At 38.2% G+C, this 22,371-nt stretch overlaps 1 protein-coding gene across 6 annotated transcripts in view; it reads right to left on the minus strand.

Moving 5' to 3' along the window:
• Positions 1 to 22,371, minus strand: part of LOC131592018 (CCR4-NOT transcription complex subunit 4) — a 75,643-nt gene that overhangs the window by 37,338 nt on the left and 15,934 nt on the right. For all 6 annotated transcript variants that reach the window (XM_058863245.1, XM_058863246.1, XM_058863244.1 and 3 more), the window contains exon 2: positions 5,264 to 5,507. In XM_058863245.1, coding sequence (XP_058719228.1) covers positions 5,264 to 5,437 — 174 coding nt within the window. In that variant the 5' untranslated portion in view covers positions 5,438 to 5,507. The remainder of the gene's footprint in view (positions 1 to 5,263; positions 5,508 to 22,371) is intronic.

Below are 22,371 nucleotides of genomic sequence, written 5' to 3' on the forward strand. Positions count from 1 at the left end.
GTATCTCAAGTATAACCCTGAACAGAATATTTTATATTTGGACATATAAATATATGTCCAAAGAGTAGTTTGCATTTCTACAGGAAAACATAAAAACTTCTAGTAGGAACACAACTAGGCAGCAGCTTTAGAATCAGCGGAAGACAAATTTCTCCATCTCAGCAGAAAGCTTGAGGCTAGCCAAATAGGCATTTCAATCATTAAGTAGCAGCAGTAATTGGTCTGCCACCGTGGATACCCACACTTGTTTGAGCAATCAAATCTTCCAGAGCTCTCACTAGATACTGTAGATCTCTATTAAATACATGTTTTGTATATATATCACTCATATGACATGCTTATAATGCTCCCAAGGAATAGAACTAGTTTGATATCCAGATTTGTAGGACCTGTAAATGACTCTGCACACATCTCTTGAATCCCAAGAATTTCCCAAACACAACTAGGTAGGCAGATGATTTTCCTGTCTATTTATCTTGTGTGGCATAATAACAAATTAGGAGATATTGCACATTTGAAGAAGGTGGAATGCAAATCAGCACAGCATCAACATTTCAGAAACTAATTCTAAAAAAATAGTATTAGAAATACTTTTCCTTTCAAATAAAGGACAAAATTAGTCTACAGATAGGAAAATAAATTATTTCATCTTCAGAGTCATTGCTTCCCACAGTGCTGAAGTTCATGAACTTGGATGATGGTTCAACTACAAACAGGCATGTGCACTGAAGACTGCTGGAACAAGTCTCTGAAAGCCAAGCAAGGTGGACTGACAGCTGGTGTACCTCAGTACTATCTGGTACATTGTTTACACTGTCCACAAATCAGAAGAAGAGAAAGGACTACACACATCAGCAGCTCTCAGGTCTTGCAACAACTGAAGTGGAAATGCTACTGACATGCCCACATCTTACTGTTTTTTAAACAGTACACCTGCTCTAGTGCCTCAGCTGACAAAGGATTTGAGATCCAAGCAAAGTAGGTACCAAAAGTGTTATCAGCATTGATATATTTTCAGATGCAAGACATTAGGAGATGTCAACATCATTGATTCACTGACCAAGTTTAGCAGACACCTTTCACTTAAGTTACATCAAAACTTTTCAGAAAAAAACATTGAGGTTCCCCAAACAAGTGTGCCATCATGGAATATGACCAAATTTTCTTTACACTAAGCACAAGGTAGTCCCTAAAAGAACTTCAGCAAAAGTTTGAACGTCTCTTTTGAAGTCTTTGTTTCTCTAATCAGAGATGGCCCTTGATGAATTCTCAGTCTTCCTGACTAATTTTGTCTTGTTATTTAAGGTGTGTTTTCTTTCAGACTTTTTTCCCCCATTTCCCAATAGTTGAAAGCTGAGCTGATCTATCAAGCACTTTGCTTTTGTCATTCCCAGATGGGTCACATTCCTTCCACACAATGGATGCACCAGCATTTCCCACTTGCTGTCTTGCTACCACCATAGGTCCTGAAACAAGAAATACAAAGGAAGTCAATAAGGTTTATGTACAGTATACATCATTATACTTCTATTTTAAAAAAAGGGGATTTCCTATCTATTTCAAAATATCAATTATTGCACCAAACTACTCAGTTGTGGAATTAAAAGCATAGGAGGAAACACTGATATTTGGAGACTGCATTAAGTCTAAGTCTTCCTTTTACACAGAAGTAATAGGAGAAACATGGACAAAAACATGCTTAAAGTATGTTAATTTCTTGATCATACATGTCACAGTATACTATTTCCCTCCACCTCTAATACAAGGTGCTAGGAGAAATAAAGGTCATTGAAGTCAAGGAACTGGAGAAAAAGCCAAAGCCACACTACAGGAACAACTGTGTATCAAGTTATATTATTTGGTGGAAGAGCAAAGTCATTACGAACATGAACAAGTTAGGCTTTTTTGTTGCTGGACTTAAAAAGTGCAGGAACTGACACTAAGAGCTGAGAGTGGCATGTTCTAATTAAGCAGTTGAGATGGTATGTATTATTCACATGGCGAACAGGACCTAGACTGGTGAATTTCACAGAAAGGAAAACAGAAATATCACTGCAAAGATAAAAATCACTGGTGTTACAATCACAGCCAGCAAGTCTGCTGGCCTGTAATCCAGCTTTTGGCCACAGAGATCTCTTCTGAAGACAGCATACATTAATTCTAATTTGACTAGTTGGCAGCTATTTCGCTCACAGTTAAGAAGGAAGCTTTGCTTAGTATCTTCCAGTTGGCTATACCTAGTTCTGAAGGACATCAGGAACCCAAAGCAAGACAGTTCCATTTTTTCAAGATTAGATTTTTTTTCAGTTAATGAATTGAATAGAAACAGTTTCTATTTCTTTAGAAATAGATTTTCCGAGTCTATTTCAGAAGATCTGAACGAAGTTTTTAAAGTTTTTAATATGTTAATACTAAGAAGTACCAGTTTCCGACATTTAATTCACACTAGCACCTTACTAAAGCAAATGTTTGTGTACTATTCTTCATAGGAGGAAATTCAAGGCAGACTAAATCAACTGACTGTAAACACATGAACATATTCTGCATGTGCAGATGTTAAGCTATATAACAGTTCAAACATGCAGAAGTACTCTCTCCAAGGTAGAAGAAACCACAAGCTAACATCTTTTCGGTTAGAAGTGAATTAAAGAAGCGTAGGAAGATATGCAATGCACAGTTATGATCTAATGGCATAGGTGGCACTGTAGCATTTAGCCAAGCTATTTTATTACAGACTTCTCCAAAATCTCCCCCGAACACTTCAAAACCTCTGGAGAGGGAACTTGTTCACTCCTCCTCTCCATCGATTAGTACTCAAATTACTGGTTAAGTCACACTGCATTCAATAATATTGGCACAAATAGCAGATTTCTATTATCCAATTGTAAATAACATACTTGTCCTTGTTTTAAGATATGTTTATCCACAGTCCATTTCACAGTAAGTATCCTCCACTGGTATACTCTTTATATTTTTATACTCTTTATATTTTATATGTTGAAACAGGTGTTTTCTTTTTTGTGGAAAAATTTTTTTACAGAGAGGGTGATAAAGTACTGGAATAGTCTGCCTGGGGAAGTGGTGGAGTCACCATCCCTGGACCCTGGACAAAGCATCCCTGTGTTTAAAAAGCCCAGATGTGGCACTCAGTGCCATGGTTTAGTTGAGTTGTTAGGGCTGGGTTGAATTCAATGATCTTGAAGGTCTCTTCCAACCTTGTGATTCTGAAACCATTGTACCTACTATGAATATTCCTGCTAAAATTTTGTTGTTTTGCCATGTTCTGTCTGTGCTTCAGCGCTTTAAGTGGCCACAATCAATGTAGACCATAGTAGTTATGAATAGAAAAATGCTCAGATCTTTTCCCAGAAGCCTTATGCACAGACAGGGACTACTGAGACACACTGAACACAAATATACATACCTGGTTCCTTCCGTCCACCACCCTTCGAAAGATGGCTTCTTCAATTATTTAATGCTGCAACTCTATAGCTCAAGATGATTTATTCCCAAGATTCTGGCATGGTCTCTGGAACACAAATGTCTTTGTCTATGCCACGGAAAAAATGTCCTCCTCAGCCAGCCTTCTTCATGCCAACCTCTTACAATCCAGCCATATAGCTCCAAATCCACACAAGAGTATCTTGCAGTCCATGGATGGAGAATGTATCAACATAATCCTGATGCATTACAAATGATGGTGTCGTCTCCTTTCTCTCCAGGAATGGCATATGTTTCATTCCAATGGTAGTACTTATTCAAGGTTTCCTCATTAAACAGTTTTTCTGCACAAACTGTATCCACTCAGGCAAAATATTTGCACATCCAATCATAGGACAGAGTATTCCACATTTAAGAGTTCAGCATATTTCAAAGAATTCAGATACCCAAAGACAGGAATAGCACACTGCTTCTGTGATTCTTCAAATAGAATTCACAAACTTCCAATAACCAACAGGTAAAAAGTAGTGTAGCAAATCCAGGAAAACGAAGTGACAAGGAAGTCTCAGAAATCTCATGTTGTATCAGGAAGAGTAGAATTTTCTTGTACTATGGGAAATTACTATACAGCATGTGTCATCTACAGCAGGTATCCCATGTGGAGAGTGATTTGTGGATCTTCCTTTTAGAACACGGAGCTCAAATACTGCGGCAAATTTGCAGAATTTTTAAACAAACATGTTGCTGTGGGAGAGCCTTCAGGCTTGCAGAGGCATCCCAACACAGGTGAACAGTAACAGCTCTAGTGTAGCCAAAGCCCAAAAGAGCAGCAAGAAAATATGACTGAAAGTGCTTATAAAATACTGTGGCAGTGAATAAAGATAGTGAGACCAAGTAAGATTACTTGGGGTCTGAAAAGGAAGCTGTAACATGAGACAGGAAGACAAGAGAGGCATAAACTAGGGACAGGATCATGTTTAAATAGTAGGAGAACAAGAAGACAGAAGTAGCTGCAGCTACAAGAAGAAAAGGACCAGCCAAGGAAGTTACAGTCAAGGGAAGTCATTGAAGACAAGAAGATACTGACAAAGAATTCTATTAAACACTAAAGGAAATAATGAGTTTAAGAAAAACACTAGAAGGAGAAATAAAATAATACAAACAAAATAACAGGCAACTTAGTGAAGCTGAGGTTTACAGTTGTGGCCAACCAAATCAGCCAGACATCAAGACACAGGGAGATATCAAGTACTACCTTGAAGCATTTGGCAATTAGATCAGAATATTAGACTCTAGTTTTTGAATTGCTGCAAAATTTAACACCACTGGATATTTTCCCAGAGGTTTTATACATTTAGTATCCACTAAAATATGGATTAAAAGCTCCAGTGCCACAAACAAAACAAGCAGGTGCTTTATAAACTTGTGTCTCAGTCAGCTCTATCAGTTTAGCTGAACCTTAGCTCTCAGCAAACCCTGATGCTGGAATCCTCACTGTTCTTTCTGAAAAGACTTTGTTAATGCATGAGCACCCTAGCTCAAAGGATTTTTATATTTGGCCATTCTCACAGCATCAGCATGCCTTGTTTCTTATCCACAGCTTCCCCTATCCATCCAGTTCTGAACTTAATAAACCAAGACCAGCTGCTTCATAACAGCTTCAATACATATGCAGACAGAATCTCAAAGATCCAACACCTCGCCCTTGATCTAGGCCATGACTAGATGATTGTTTCCCTCAAGGAAAAGAATGTCTTTGGTACCAACACAATGCAAGAGCCTTGTGAAATATGCAAGACAAGCCGCTGTTCCAGGGATTTACCTTTCTGCAAGCAGGACAAAGTCCATTCTCATCAGTGCGAATACGATGCCAACAGAAACGACAGATTTGGTAGCCACAGGTGCAAGGGAAGAAATTGATGTCATCAATTTCCAGAGGCTCCATGCAAAGAGGGCATTCCACAGGGTCTTCCTTAGCGTCAGGGCTGCGAGACATCTTTATATGTTCGCAGAGCAGCAAAAGTTTATAATAACTTAATAGACCAAGCAGGTCAGCACTTGAAGGTCTGCAAGAGGAAAAAAAAGGAAAAAATATTATTAAAACTGTTGACAACTTTTCTTTCGTACCTTTAAATATTTCAGTTTTTCATCACTTTTCCTCTCCCCACACAAGTTACATACTAAAACATAAGTTTCTGCCATATCAACTTGATTGTTTTTTCCTTCTTATGAGCCTCACAAATAATACAAAAGATAGTGCTGGTGATGCACCCTCCCCACCTGGACAGACAAGCACTTTGGCAATTCACTAGCCAGTTTGGGTTTCAAAATGTAGATTGCAAAGAAATCAGTGTACACCATACATTGCTGTATGCTATGTATATTAACCTCCTTTAATTATTGCTTTCTTGAAGTCCTTTACAAATCCAAAGTCAAATCCTTGAATGCAGGACTTAACCATTAAGATCAATTTATTCCTTTGCTCAGAGACTTGGAACAATGAGATTTGCAGTAACATTTAGGTCATCCATTCAGACTTTTGAGTATGTTACAGAATTAACAAACAAAAACAAGGAACGCTTCTTACTCAGGACAATTTGTTTCTTTTGTCTATCTCATTGTTTTGGTCCAGAGACTAATCTGAGACCAGCCTTAGGACTACTTCATCAGCCATGATTTTTCAGGCATACATCTTTCTACACGTGTCAAACTTTCATTCAAGTTAGTTAGGGTTTCCATCAGCACTCAGTTCACACCAAAGCCAAAATACATGCAATGTGGTTGAAAAAACTTAAATTACAATTTGGTGCGCAGCAACAAAAAGGTGTTTCTGAACCAGAATTTTGAAGAAGGCCACTGTTCAAATCATCATTTTCTTAATTTATTTCCTGAATTCAGTCATTTGAGTATACTTTTATTCTCAGTTTAAGGATGAAGCACAGGAAATTTACTTTCAGACTCAAAACAAGACACTTGGAATCACCACTGAGATAATTAAATTGGGTGTTTTCTTCTTTCTTATTTAAGTAACACTCTGAATATGGGAAATTGCATCTAATCTCAACAAGCTGTCTCCATCTGTTGCATGACACAGGCATGTAGATGGGGCAGAAGTCAAGGGCAATGTAGAATTTTCAGGTACACCTTTGGAAAAAAAAATAAAAAGGAAAAATTAAGAAAACCTAAAAACGCATTGAAAAATACTGAAAAGATGTGACCAGAAGTGATAGCTGGATGGTCATACTAGCACTACACCACCTTCTTCAGAAATAAGTGAACTCTAAATTTTTTTAAAAATCCAGAATTCTTTTTTCTATCATGTTTTTCCCAAAACATCAGTAATTGAATTATACTTGAACCACACACACAATCTGGAGTCCCCCTCTACTTTCTCAAAAAGTTTTCTGCTTAATTTCTAACCAAAAGCTACAAGATTGTGTACTACCCAGTATTTCTCCAGGCTTTTAGGAACAAATCCAGAAACCAATTCTCACACCCATCTGAAGAAGAGTGACATTTAATTGTGTCCCTGGAAATTAGATGAATGAATGTTGTGAGATCAAACCCTTGCTCATAAATTTCAGTATGGTCTGATACCATAGCATTGATTTGATACTTTCACCAACCCCCCAAAAAAGAAAAGCCAAACAACTGGTTGTATTTTGATCTTCCTCACCCCATATCATACTTCCTTGCATGAAGTCTATCTTAAAAAGACCAAGAGATTCCAGCTCAAGTTGGGATGCCCCCCCACCATACAGGACCAGATCCATTTAGCGTCAGTCTGCAATACTTGTCCCTGTCTGCACACCACTTCAAGGACAGAAATTCCTCTACAGGCAGTCAGGAAAGAATCCTCAGGAGGAAAAACACAAGCATGCAACCAAAGTACCATCCAAATACACAGCAGAGAGCATATAGCTTTATATGGAAATGGCTGCATTGTCCCCAGATTAACCTGTAATCACAGGCTCGTACCAGAAGCCCAGACTACCTGCAATTCCAACTTGTTTGGTAGGGAGTACATCCACTAAGCATAAAGTATAGTTCTGGCAAACATATACCACTGCCTTTGAGAGAAAAAGGTCCACTGGATGATCACAAAAAAGTAAGGATGAGAGAACAACTTTGAGATGCTGCAACCATAACTTTTCTATATAGTACGCACTAGCAACAACACTATCCTCTTTCTGACCCTCACAATGACTAAAATCAAAAAGTTAAACTTCCATTATAATACAGCAGCTTTCATTTCATTATCTACATTTTCATTCATGCTATAGTCACAATCATTTTGACCATCTCAAAACCAGGTTCTGTAAGTTTACCAGTGTTTTCTACAAAGAACACTAGCAGAATCTGACCTGAAGGGAAAAAAGGATTACTTTGCTTGGGAGCTTTATTTTTAAGAACACATCCCCACTGGCTGAAGAGTGGGAGGGACTGTTAAAAGGTCCCAAAATATCATTTAAGTAGTTACTACGCAGATAATACACATTTTTACAGTAACCTGTAAACATTTCCTGTAAACTCTTCACACTCGTATAGCAGTGAAACCATAACAATATGAAAATAACTTTAAGCCAATACATGGGATAACAGATTTTTTTCAGTTTGGCTTTGGATTAACTTTGTCACAAAACTCCCAACAACAGGTCAGTAAGCACCCAGCATATTCCCTTCTACTGCATTCTCATTCCACCACATGCTCAGCAGCTCTGAGCCTACTGAAACACATTTAAGTAAAGCTATACCAGTACTAGTGAAACTGTAGTTAAAAGAGCAGATTTGAAGAAACTTTGACCCCAACAGTAAAATTACTGAACTTAGGAAGTTATTATTTGGAATCTCCACTAAGAAATGTCATCAGTTCATGTGGGGAAAAAAGCATGACATATTAGCTAGTGCCTCTGGGATATGCAGATGAGCTCTAACAAAACTGCAACATAATTAACATTTATTAGCTGTTTAAGTTAACACTAAGAGTTCAGCAGCTGCTAGCAATAATGTCAATAGCTTGCTCCAGTCAGCAAATGGCCCATTATTTTGCAACAAGGAGGGAGGAGCAGCTGTGTGCAGTGTTTCTTGAAACTGAGGAAGTATTTATTTACTTGGCCACAGACCATTCAAGCATCCCATTTAGAGATTCTCCACTGAAGTGTGTCTCCATTACAGAAGGGTTTATATATTGGGATTTGAGTCTGAAATCTGCATCGGAACAGTGCTTGTTTTTTTCAAAACTGAAATAACATGCACAGTAAGGTATCAAAAATGTGTTCTGCAGACACATGCAGACCAAGCAGCACAGAGTAACTAGTTAGCTCTAAGGCTACTCCAAACAATTCCAGATTAACAGCATGGGAAAAGTATGCAGCAATAGCAAAAAACAAAAGGCAGTATTACATGTTGTGCTTAATCCAGAGTATTTGGTCTTTGGGATCAAGTTCAAAGAGATTAAACTAATCGTGTCTCAGGAGAAGAAAAGGAGGAAGATTGTGCACATGTACACATGCTTCACGACCAGCTAGATTTTGTACGTAACACGTCCAAAACTCCAATAACTGAAGTCTAACATGGCTCCGACAGTTCCACATCCTGTTTACAGGACACTGCCAAAATATTCACACAGGGATGGAGCAGAAGTGGACAGTGTCCAGCAGCATGCTTTAGGTGCAGTGGTTTTGTAAAAGGTAATACCCAAACTACAGAAGTTGTGTGCTTTATCCCTTCTACTGTACCAGCTAATAAGTTCTTTTTCAAACAAGTACAGAATGGAAAAAAAGTAGAAATTTTTATTAAGTGCTTATTTACCAGATGACAGATGTGTCTAATCAGCTTCACCAAACAACTGTTACTCCCGATAAAATCCTCTGGATTTCGCAGTCAAGGAAAAAGTGATCTTAGTATATGAAGGTATTCACCTAAACACAACTTAACTTCTAATATACCTAGTGATTCCAGTCCATTTAGGATGCAGATGCTTGTTGCCTTTCCCTTTAGCACCTGAGAAGAACGAGTATAACTTCCAGCAGTTCATCTTCCCTATTTAATTTTAAAAGGGGTCATAAAAAAGGAGGGGGGGGCAGGGAAAAAAAAATAGCTTTTTATGCCCTCTTTTTCCTCAGCAGCTTGAGACTTGACACACACTCCCCATCTCTCCAAAGCAGACACAAGAATACCTCCACTTGCCAGCAGTTCATTTTAGTAAACATATCCCTTAAAGTTCTCCTCCAGAAGGGCAGCTAGCTCCAGGGAATACAGACCCATTCTTCTTCTAACACAATGGACTGAATCCAGCCTTGCTACTTACTTTAAGAAAATACGAGTGTCGCAGACAAAAAGTTCTCAAAATCTAGTAATGAAAAACTTCAGTTAAGTCTCACATCCCAGAAAGTATTTGGAGACTCAGGGCCTCTTGAAGGAAAAAATCCAGACATGCATTAGCTAATGTTTCACTTAAAGTTCATACATACCTGACACTTGAAGTGAAACAGGTCGGAGTCTATGCAGTGAACCTTCAGTAAGGACTCATTAAACTTATGCAAACAGAAACCCATGCTTTTTTTCATGGCCTTGTATCTCTTGAAATTCATCAGCCATGAGAAGTCCCAAAACCTCAGTGTATGCAGATGCTTGCCCACATAATGCCACTGGGAAGGCAGCTCCACCTGCCAAGACCCCTGCTCCCACTCTGCTGAAGGATCATTTCCCTTTCTACACTTCACCTCTGTGGTGATCCACACACAAGCTGGAGGGAGAAAACTAAGTAGACTACATACAGCAGCTATAATGGGTTATTCCCTTGTGAATCAGGGGAGAATCAGCAGCTCTGTCAGCACAGCACTCTCCTTCTGGCCAGCATAGGGGCAACAGTGGCTGAAGCACGTTTAAGACTACCTGCTCCTGCTAGTGATTGCTGGAAGGAAAACACCACCCATCTTCTTCAGACCGCACGTGAGAAAGGCTATCACTTCATTGCATTGCAGTGACCACTGGAAGCTTTACAATACAACCTTTCATAGGCACACTACAAAGAAAAGCCCATTTTTACTGATTTAAGCACACAGAACTGAGGGAGATTCAGCAAGTTACTTGATAACCTTTATGGCAGAAAGTTCACATATGTACATACCGAATCCTTGTAACAGACACAAGACTAGATGTTTTCATGAAATTGTCCACACAACTCAAAAGAAATCTATGAAATTTCCACAGAATTTTCCATCTCTTTGACATGCTACCCTGTATTTGCCTGTCATTTTTTTGAGCCCTGCTGAAGAAGAGGTGTCCCTTTCTCCCACCAGCCTTTCACTCACATCAAAATACAGTGATTGCACCTGGTTAGCAATACTGACATGAGACAGCCAAAATTTTCAGGAGTACTGAAAAAGGGCTATGCTTTTCTGACTTTTATGGCTCTGCTACTGACTGTGAACAAAGACATTTCAGTAGCAAGCAAGGAAGTTCCTGAATTCATCCAAGTTAATTTTCATTTGAGATCGATGAAAAGTTCACTTCCTACTTCTATTCCTTGACGGTGCTGAATATTTAAAGCAAAATGTACTACTGATTGTAAAATCATGCCCAGTAATTACAAAGTCCATTCTCCCCCAGTCGTCTTTCTGGGATGTTTATTACTCTGTTTGTGATCTGAAACTACATTTTGATCACAGTACAAACAACATCTAAGAAAAGTTAAGACCTTGACCAAGTCCCTAATGTTTGGAAAGTATGACCAGGAATCAGGCAGTCATCTCAGTATTTCTAAAAACACTGTTATGCTGGCTAGGATTATCCCCAAGTTATTTAGCTCAGAGGTCAAAACCAAAGCCTCTAGACATTCCTCTGCTTTGTGTCTCCCTACAGGTGGCTAGGGAGCTCACTCTTAGGGTCTCAGACTTTAAATTCTGCCAGCGTAAGCAGTTGTACCATCACCTGAACCAAAAGACCAAAACATAACTATCTTTGCATGGTCATATTTAACTAAATCAATCCTCAATCTCCTTCATCACACAGCCATACAGAGGCTTGCTCGAGTATTGTGAAAGGACAGAAAAAAGCATCTAGAGGTAGCAACTGCTCAAGTAGCATATTCAGCAGAAGTGCAAAATTCAGCTAAAGAAATCACCTGAGAAGTTTCTACTTAATGCCTTCAAGGCAGCTAATAACAAATAGTCAGATGACATCTGCTAAATGAAAAGGGAACTAATCATTCTTCATAAACCCAATGTGAACATGAATTATTTCAAGACAGTTATACGGCAAAGAAAAAGAAGTAATAGACCACAAAAAGATACTTTTCTCTCATTTAAACTAAGCCAAGCATCAGTCATTGCTGGCTTGTTGCTACAGCACCCAGAACACTGCATAAAGGGCTATATACTATCAGTGACGCATGAATGCCAAGAAAATATTACTCAGATAACTGACTTTCTTACAAGTCATGAACAGAATCAGGACATATTTTATTGAGAAAGAAAAAGGCCAAATAAGACTGACAAATTCATCCATAAGCTCATAAAGGTCTGGACATAATTATACAGGACAACACTATCTCAGCATGTAGGTCATCTCAGTGAAATAAAAGCATAATATTGCTCTCTAACAGTAAAAATTAATTTCCCACATTCATTCACGTTCAGTTCTAGGATTCCTTTTTTTCCACTTTCTGCATGCCCCCATTTCTTTTTTGTACTTACAGCACCATTATATATAGATATGATATGTCTAAAGCAGTTGGATAATGAATTAGAAACAGGCCATAAAATTATTAGTTTATATATTTTAAGTCTCCGTAATGCACAGAGACCATGTGATATTGGCATACATATTCCAGCATGATTATTTCCTCCTGACAATGCAGATACTCAAGCAACATGTGAAGCAAAATAGCTATACCTGTACACATTTGTATACAGCAAATCATATATCACAAATTGTCAAAGGATGTTGCAGAGATCATGCATGTAATACTAAAAAAAAAATAATCTGTTAGCTCCTGTTAAATATGAAATACATTCCATCTAAGCTATTCTGAATTCCCTAAACCTCTAATTACTGGGAAAAAGGATACTACTCTATTCCTTGCACCTTTTCTTCAGAGCATCTGCTACCAGTCACTGTCAGAAATACGATCTAGATAGACTGACTTGCCAATCATGCAGCAACCACAGGTGGCTATTAAACAGGCTGCTTGGGGAATGGAGTGTCTTTATGGTGCTCACACTGCACTCTATCTAGCATGAAACGCTTGCACTTGGGGTATCGACACACCAGTGTACCATAGCTCAATTTCTCCACAATGCTGTGTTCTATCTGGTCCCTACTATGGTGCTACATACACTTACACATGATCTACAGATCTATTTAGAACTTAAGCTCCAAAATTCACAAAAACTCAACATGCCACCCCAAGTCACCACACCACCAATACCCTTCCCCTCTGCACTGCCATTCAGGATATTCTTCCATATCCCATGACACAGCTCAGCTCTCTGTCTGTCTCCTAGGTAGTCCTGTCACCATCTCCCGTTTTCAATTGATCTCCTGGCACCATTCAGGCTATTCACATTTCTGTAGGATGCCTTCACCCAAAAGGTGAAAAAACAGCATTTGTTCCAGGCTTCCAGGTATCAGTTTTTATCAGTCCATCTCTTTCTTCACAGAAGAGGTGAGAACATGCCATTCTATAATAAGTTTCTTGTGTGAGTTTGTATTAGATTGCATACTTAATAATAATGGCAAATACCCTCAGATCCAATTAGAAAGAACAGCTCAGGTCTGAAGAACTTCACATCCTTTAAAGAGCAATGACCCAGAAATTCTTACACACACACGAAAAATCAGCCCACTTGAGGCTGTAAGACTGTATTCGAATATAACCCATTTGCATAACCCTGCCTGCAGCCATCACCTTCTGGATAATTTTCCAGAAGGATTTACTTTTGACCTGTTGCTCCAGCTGCATTAGTTCACATAAACTTAATATTCCAGCTGGTCTGATCTGAAAGTCATGCCATCACTGAAGAACAATCTGGCACAGAACACCATCAATACAGTATGCTCAGAACGAAGCATATGATTTATTTTTTTTAACTTGCATTCAAGAACAGCTCAGCTTTTACATTATAAAAACTCCTGATTTGCATTTTCACAGTGCAGCATGAACAAGAGCACTGTACCATCTTCAGAAGTCCTAGCCTGCCTATCCAGATATACTCTCTAAAACTACAGCAGTTATACTGTCCAGTGCAAAAAACCTGTAAGCAGTATTCTTATTAATTCCTGGGTATTTGTTTTCCAAATGAAGGAAAAAGAATATTCAGTTAAACCTCCTGCAAACAGATCTCCAGAAATTTAAGTATCTATTAGATAACTGCCTTCCTCCATACCAGAAGAATTATCTCTTATTTGCCCCTGAAGACACAGGTACAGAAACATTACCACACAAAATGTAACTAAAGAAACTAACTTGCCACTAGAGCAAAAGCACACTATACATGAAATTTTTCTTGGGATTTTTTACAAAAATGCTAAGATCTTTACTCATTAACAGACAGCACTTTTGCTCTTGGGGGAGTAGTATCCAGCAGCTAACACACACACTTCTGAAATCGTCTTGGGAATAATACTTGGAAAGTTAGAGCTGCTAGGGGCAGGGGGGAAGAAGCACAGAAAAGGGGGATAGAAGCTTATCACACTGAAGAGATGCATACTCTTATTTGTAGCATCATCAATTATAAAGACACACATATATTCCTTTAGCCACTAAGAATTACCAAAATGGCTTGTAGAATATTAGCGATGAAACCCAAATCAGCATGACCACAGCTTATGGCTTCTCTCAATCTAAGTGTATCAGGAACCTTCCAAATTCTTTTAACTCGCCTTATGAAGTGCCAAGTTGTCACAGCAATATCAAGTGATAACAAACCAGGGAAGTTTAGCAGCCACATATTAGTATCAAAAATCCCTCACAAAAGACACAAGGCAAGTAGTAAATTTTCTGTTTACGCCTAAATGGGGGGATTGACCACCCCACATGCCTTGACTCTAGTCAAGAGCCCCCTTGAACATTGTGATTTCACAGACTGAGATGCTTTTCTTAAATAGAAAGAGTCTAAATCAATGTACGAGATAACCTTTCTTCCTTGTTACTGAGACATGAATAAAACTAAGAATTATTCTCTCTGAAGCTTAATAACACAGCTGAATACACATCAGATCTAGGGTATGGGAGATCCAGCTGGGGTTAGTAACTACTCCTCAATTCCCTTCCATATCATCCTTGGAATTAGGAAAGCAAAATAAGACACCAGAAAATCTGAGACAGAGGAAATTTTAAGTAATTCCCAAAGTTTTTTACGTATGTGTTGAAAATTTATTTAGAACAACCTTCAAAAAACAAGTAACAGAATATTTAATGTTTGTTTCCTCTCCACCTTCTCAATTAAAATGTTTTTATTAGCCTTCAACTCATGCAGTTGTCCAATATTTTCAAATAACTTGACCTTTACAGAGCAACAGAGTTATTATGTAACTTTCAAGTCATTTTACACAGCAAACATGAACATACTATCAGCCTAATTACTGATTTCTGAGCAACAACAGTATTAAATCTCTCATGCTTTTCCATAGTCCATGAAAGCAAAAAGACTTTTTAGTTGGGTTGGAAGGGGAGAAAAGCACCAAAACAAGTTTAAGACAGAGAAGGAAAGCCTTATACAGCTCATGTATAGGTTCTGGATGAGCAGTGATTCCAGCTTGAGTGATTCTGCTAATCAAGTAAAAATGCAAAGCATTGAGCTCAGAAGAATAAAAACTCTTTGTCAAAGTCCATGCACTTCTCAGTGCACACAACTCCATCTTGAAACTCACCGGCAGCTAATGCCAGAAATTAGAAGACTAGCATAAAGTATGCTATGTGACACATTGATTGACAAGTCAACAGCCACACAGAGTACTACACTGGAGATGCTGTCTTATACTAGTATGAAACAAACTACTACTGCATCACTTCCCTGGTCACAAACTGTGAAGCACCTACGTCAATGCCTCCCCTAGCAGTTTTTATTTTATGTCTAACATTAACTTAGGGAAAAAAATAATCATTTCACTCTGAAATTATGTGGATGCTTAGAAAGCATCCAAATCAACACTTGATTCACCAGACTGTAGCTTTATTCCTCACAATAAATCCAGTGTCCTACTGGATGCCATGAAGCAATGGAGCCTTCACAGGTCTTTTGAAGTATGAACTGAGATAATCAGAATAGTTTGAGTAACATAGATACAGTATCAGCTTTAGCTGAAGAAGAGCACAAGAGATTAAGTAGTGAGAATGATCAACCCCCCCACCCAGTAATCACCATACAAGCCATTCTGAAAAAGGTCAAGATGAAGTAGAGACAGTAAAATTATTTACTTAAAGACTATTAAACACTTTATACTTCTGGACCTAGTAGAGACGGTATAAGAGCAATAGACAGTTGCTGTCACTCCTTTACACAGGACAGAACTCAAGGAAAATTGTTGGAGCAGTAACAGATTGTGAGAGACTAACAGATTTTTTGCACTATACCATTTAAAGTATTTCCAAGTCCGAACCAAGTATTTTGCCTTTTAGTGACTCTGATTACATATGGTCAGACCAAGATGAAGAGTTCGGGGTTTTTTTAAAACAGGTATCTCAGCAGTAATTTCTCTTCATATAACTCACATTTTTTGAATATGCTGTGGTCTACAGCTCACTTAGAAAAGAAAGAAAGAGAAGGAGAAAGAAAAGAAAAAAAAAAAAATCAAACAGATCTCCTGACTGTGTTCCTGATTCAGCACATGAAGAACAATGCCAGAATTTTCTCTTTAGGAGCATCAAACCAAAGTTAATGAAGTTGCATTTTGAATTTTCAAGAAAAATACACCTTTTGGGAAAGAGAATGACAATCAGCAATCAGTTACAGAATGCTGACATGTGAATTGACATTCCCAATCACTAAATATTACAGAGTTCTTGAATATACTAACCCATAGTCTAGAACTGCGATTTCTTGCCTCCATCGATAATTACAGAAGCTCTAATGTGTTAGTACACATGGCCTGAAAAGTTGGCAGAAGTTTCTCCCTCCATACATGCACATTCATTCTTTATCCAGTACTTTTCCAATACAATTTCTACTTCCTACAAATAAGGAGCAAAAATTTATAAAATCAAACAATTGCTTGATCTATTTTGAAACAAACTTCAATGAGGTAAAGAATACATCTCTTCACAAACTTTTTATGCAAAAGAGCTATAAATTCTAGTTAATATTTATTTTAAGAGCCATTTTGCTTAAGAGTTTCACTGTGTTTGTCTCTACAAGTTTGTAACTTATTTCCAGGTTTACTTTTACAAAGTCCTGTCAGTGACATATGTTGATCAGGCAACTGGGGAGGAGTCTAGTTCTTAACTGCTGAGCCTGTACTTCACACAGAAAACATAGGGAAAGCATAAAGATTTTCATGTTTAACTTAAATAGAGAAAAGCTCTCCCACCATAATTTCATTAAAAGTCCTGAAGATGGTTACCAGGAGTTAGTCAGGCGACATATATATACTCCATGAAATTTCACAGCTCTTTGTAGAAGTACATCAGGAGATTATGTTGGATTTTATGAATTAAATTTCTGACCAACAAAACCTACAAGAAGCTAATTTAATTTTACAAACTGCTGAATCAGCCACGTAACCACACTCATACTACTTGCGCAGAATTGCAGCTGCATTGCTTTTATTTTCACATTACAGGTACTACTACTACCTGACATTCCCAGAATTCACTGTTGTATCATAGTGCTTTCATTTACAAGACTTTAAAAGACACCATAAGCAAATCTACAACAAAAAGCATTTCTGTGTCCAGCAATACCAGATACTATTCTGGATAAACATTTACCCACAGCACTGAGATACTGTCCATAAGTATGCTTTTCTAGTCACTAGGAATTAAGAAAAATTTGAGGAAGATATTAGTTACATCAAGATTGCTTTGATCTATTCATAAACTGGAAGGATAGATGTTTCTGTAGTATTACTTGAACATCATTACACAAAAAAATCAAAACACTTATAACCCAGCCCCAAAACTTCGGCATTCACAGAAGAGACTAACTACTAGATCTACTGCTAGTATCACTCGGAACAAGCTGCTTGTGACCATAGTGCTTTGTGACCAAGTGCTTTGTTTGCCTGTTATTATAAATAAAACTTTTCTTGGCACAGCACTATCTCAAATAACCAGATTCAAACACCTCCTAATATATTGCAACTTCATACATAATCTGTACAGACAGCCACATTTGAAATCTTAAACATTTGAAGAAAAAAGAACCAACCTGTGTACAGTCAGTAAATTACATGTCCTCATACTGCCTAATTAAGAAGAACTCTCCTCTAATGTTTTTCATGCTGGTACTGTTAATTCTTATTAGCATTTGGCTTTCAACAGCCAAGAAGGCAGTTTTAACCTAAAGAGCAACAGAAGTAAATTCTGGATAGAAGCAGCATCAAAACACATAGAGCTCACAGTCGTGAAGAACTACAGGTACTGCTACATGTAAAATGTGCAGGGACGAAAAAAAAATAGAGAGGCTATAGGAGCCCAGTTTGAGCAGTGTCCATGAGGGTCCATATTTATCACCTGGCAGCAGCCTATGATCAACACCTTATCATGATCTTTCTCCACCTAGAGGCAATCTTGACAATCTTCAAGCATTTTCTGCTTGAATGCTCTTAGCTGGACAATATAATCAAGAGTTCAAATCCATGCATTTTTACTTTGCCTTGGATAAAGTTTCTGGGAAGAAAATTAGTTAATAATTTATTTGTTCAGATTAAGAGTTTGAGCCCACGTCTGCCAATAATTTATGGCTAAACTTTACATTAATGCTGTATTTATGATAAGGTAAGTCAGAGTCAAGTCACATGAGCCTGTATCCCAGTGTTCTTTCCAGTCAGCTGCCAAAGTAAGCTTGTTGTCATTTTATTCTGCCTTGATAGGTATAAAATAGAGGAAAAGAAGGCTTGTATGGATCAAAATAACATATCATTAGCATAGAAGGCATGAGGATCCACAATGAATCAAAAAGCCAGAGTTCTTCAGTAATGAGGAGGATGGCAGGAGTGCAGGGAACATCCTGCAACCAGTGTCAGTGAGCATAAACAAATCATCACATGTAGCCTGGGCAGGTTCAGAGAAACCCCAAGCCCCCTCAAGGGCAAGCACCCCAGAGAGATCAGTACCACAATCAAGCTGCTCTTCACTTATTCTGGTGATCAAACATACAACACCAACAAACAGGAATGAGAGACAAGTCCCTAGGTAGGCATTCATACAACCAGCATACAAGCATCTACTCATCTTTACAAAACTGGCACTATCAAAGGAACTTGAGAAAAGCCTAAATCACTTCTTGGGAAAAAAAAAAACTCCAAACCAATCACAGCCCAGTCATGGTTCTAAGAATTAATTCAATTCAAAACTTTGGATTTACAAGATAATCACACTGACAAGTATCAAAGAATTGCAACAAAGGAGGTCAATATACAAGAATTTTGTTTTAAGAGGCTACTGTTAGTCTCTTAAGAGTAGTTAATCAAGGTGAGGTCTTTTCCTTGCCCCTCCACAAAGCACCTATACTGTGAAATAGCAACATTAAACCTTGAAAGTCTAGCATCTTAACCCAAGCTGCAAGCTTCTTAGCACCGTTTGTTTTACAGAAGAATCACTCATTTCTAAACAAGGTCCATTATGCTCAACCATTGCACTAGACATAAAGGAGACATCATACATTACATGTACAGAACCTCTCTTGCAGAAGGGGAATTCAGAGGGCTGGTGCTAACAAAGCTGAGATGATTGTAGTAACACCACCTTCACAAGAAAACACTCAGATTCTCCCCAACATAGGACTACACAAGATTTCAAGAGCTAAGGAGAACTCATAAGAATATAGTATTATCTGTGGATTAGGTTGCTATTGAAACAATCAATGTTTGAAACTCTAACAGAAAACTCATACCATTGTTAAGTGTCACATCCCTTATATTCAGGACCAGCTTTCAGAATATATCAGCAAGTATGCTGCACTCCTGGAAAATCTACAACTTATTCCTTAATTGTATTAGAGACTAATGAAAATAGACTTAGGCAGCTGACTGTTTAGATCTCAGTAAAATCTGAAAGCACTTGTAAAATGTTTCTTACCTTTCTACAAAACAAGCTGAATGAGCTTGCTTTGTAGCCTTCCACAGCAGCTGAGATCCCTGCCTTTATGAAAGGTAGTTTACCACACTACAGCTTCACACCATCCAACCTAGTATGGTTAAAAGACCGTGGAAGCATCAAAAAGAGCAAGTGGGGAAAAAAAGGTAGTATGCCATCACGACTTCCCAAAAAGCTGTAGCTTCCCTGAAAATCCTTAGCTTGATCACCAATGCCCCAGAAACACTAGTAGAAAGTTGTCTTGCATCAGTAACCATGCAAACATTTTTTGTTTGGGGCCAGAGATGTGAGTGTCAGGAAGACAGTTTTTCGGACTCTATGCCTATATTGGCTACACATTATTCTCAGGGACAACTAAAAAGCTCTGTTTATTGTGGTCTATTACAGTGCCAGACTCTGCATGGCCAGCACCGTGACAATCACCAAAAGTTCTCATGGCTGAACAGTGCCAAAGGCTACACAGGTCTCTCTAGATAAAATGTCAGGAACAGAGATTCTAGGGAGGTCTCAAGGCAGTAGGTCTAGAATATTAAATACAGAGAGAATATCTTTGATTCTTGATCAGTACTGCAATCCATCATAAGTCTTTCAGCAGAAAGACTTTTTCTTTCAAGACAGCGGTCATGAAAGAGGCATCTACAGGCTCAGAAATGCTTTCTTAGTGTTTCCTTTAGAGAAGTTAAACCCATACAAAAGTGTATCAAAGCAGGCCACCAAGAAATAAAGTTACAAGCTGCAGGGACTTCTTCAAAAAACAAAGAGGACCTAGTATTTTATTCAGAAAGTAATTAGTACCAAACAGCAATTTGAAAAGAGCAACAGATTCCAAACAAGCCTAACACTACAAGCAGCCACATAATCAATCTATCACACACACCAATTTAGGATCGGTAATTCCTAAATTGAAGTGAATCAGAATCAAGAGGTGTCTGCACCCTTACTTCTCCTTATTCTTCCAGCGAACTGGGCCAAGTACAACAGCTACTCAGGACAGATTTGTTCAGTGTGTCCAGACTGGCATACAGACCCCTGAGAACAGAATCCAGTGAGCAGCAAAACAACAGTCTCTTCCCTTGCTATGACCACATGTTTGAGATGTGTTGTTAAAGACTCTTGTGCTTTGGTTTTCAGTGCTCAACAATTTCTGACTACTCTTCCAACAATGTCAGTCTCTTTTCATTACGACATTCCATTTACAAAGATTTATGATATTTGAGTCTTGGACATCACTACAGCATTACTCACACATAGGCTAAAAATTGATTCTCTAAAAAAACAACTGATGCTCTGAGTTTGGAGGAAAATAATTTGCAAATATTTTTAAAAGGGAAAATGGCTAACCTACATAGCTGTTATAAACAGCCATAAACCCCTGCTAATCAAGGTATTTGAAAAATTAATATTCAATAAACCTAAATCAGCCCAGTTGTGTTCTATAATAAAAATGACCCACTCACTCTGTTTTACTGTTCAGAATTTCTAGGGTCTTGGCATCAGGGGGCCAAATAATGAACCAGAATGAAGTACAAATGTGTGCTTTTTACATTTATGCTTACTAAGGGTACTTACTACAGGACAGACAGCACTGCCCGTATCTGACATGCAATATACTTCAGGAAAAGTTAAGCACAGAGTGTAATTTGATAATTAAAAGTCTTTCAAAATTAGTCTTAAAGACACAGATACTCCATGTGAAAAATATGTGCAGAAGTAAGAAAATAAAACCAAGGGTCATATTGCACTGCTACTTTTGTGTGGGTTAGTGTGTCTGTGATTCCAAACATATAACAGAAACTTCACAGCGTGGTAGTCTTCATCTGCAAGGTGCTGAATAGTAATTAAGTGTTTTAAAGAGCAACCCAAAACCTATATTACTGTTTCTACATCTGAGTGGAGTGTTTGCTGCTGTCCCTAATAGCAATGTCCACTTTCAAAATGAAAGCACCAGATTTACTCCCCGAGTTACACAAAGATATTTCTCAACATTTTTTTCTGAGGACTTGGGAGAGACAGCAGGGGAGTATCATATTATTCAGGGATATGGCACCCAGGTTATCTGCTTCCTGACAAGGAATAGTTTACACATTCCAGGTTCTTTTAATACCCATCGGCATAAGGGCCAGATCCATACAATAATGAAGAGAGGATAAAGTAATCTGTACAGACCGTAAGACCACATTACAGTATCTCTTGCTCCTCTGACTTCATAAAGTTACAGATTTTTATCTGATTTTTAAGACTGGACACTTGTCTTTGGAAGAGGTTAGTGCTTTATCCTTACCTACTGTAATAGAAAAGGTTCATGACCAGTATTGCGTATACAGATTGGTAAATGAGATGCTATTGAGAGCTTACATGATAATGCACATGGAAAGATGCTGGTATCTCAGACTGTCTATAGAGCATTACTGTGGCTGTAGATAGCTGACAATAAATAGTCAGGGTGAATAAAGGCACCTTCAGCTTTGTGGTGTTCTCCTGCCATTTTGTTTCCATTCTGTTTATTAATATCTGGTTATGTATGCAGGTTTCAACTACATTACTATTCCCAAATTTATACTAGAATGTCAGTCAGATAAATTCCCACCTCTTATATAAACAGCAAACCTTTGGAGAGGGATAAAGTATTCTTGCTACTGCTGGAACGTCAGCAACTCAATTCCCTGACC

Source organism: Poecile atricapillus, chromosome W, assembly GCF_030490865.1.
Source record: "Poecile atricapillus isolate bPoeAtr1 chromosome W, bPoeAtr1.hap1, whole genome shotgun sequence".
Lineage (NCBI taxonomy): Eukaryota > Metazoa > Chordata > Aves > Passeriformes > Paridae > Poecile > Poecile atricapillus.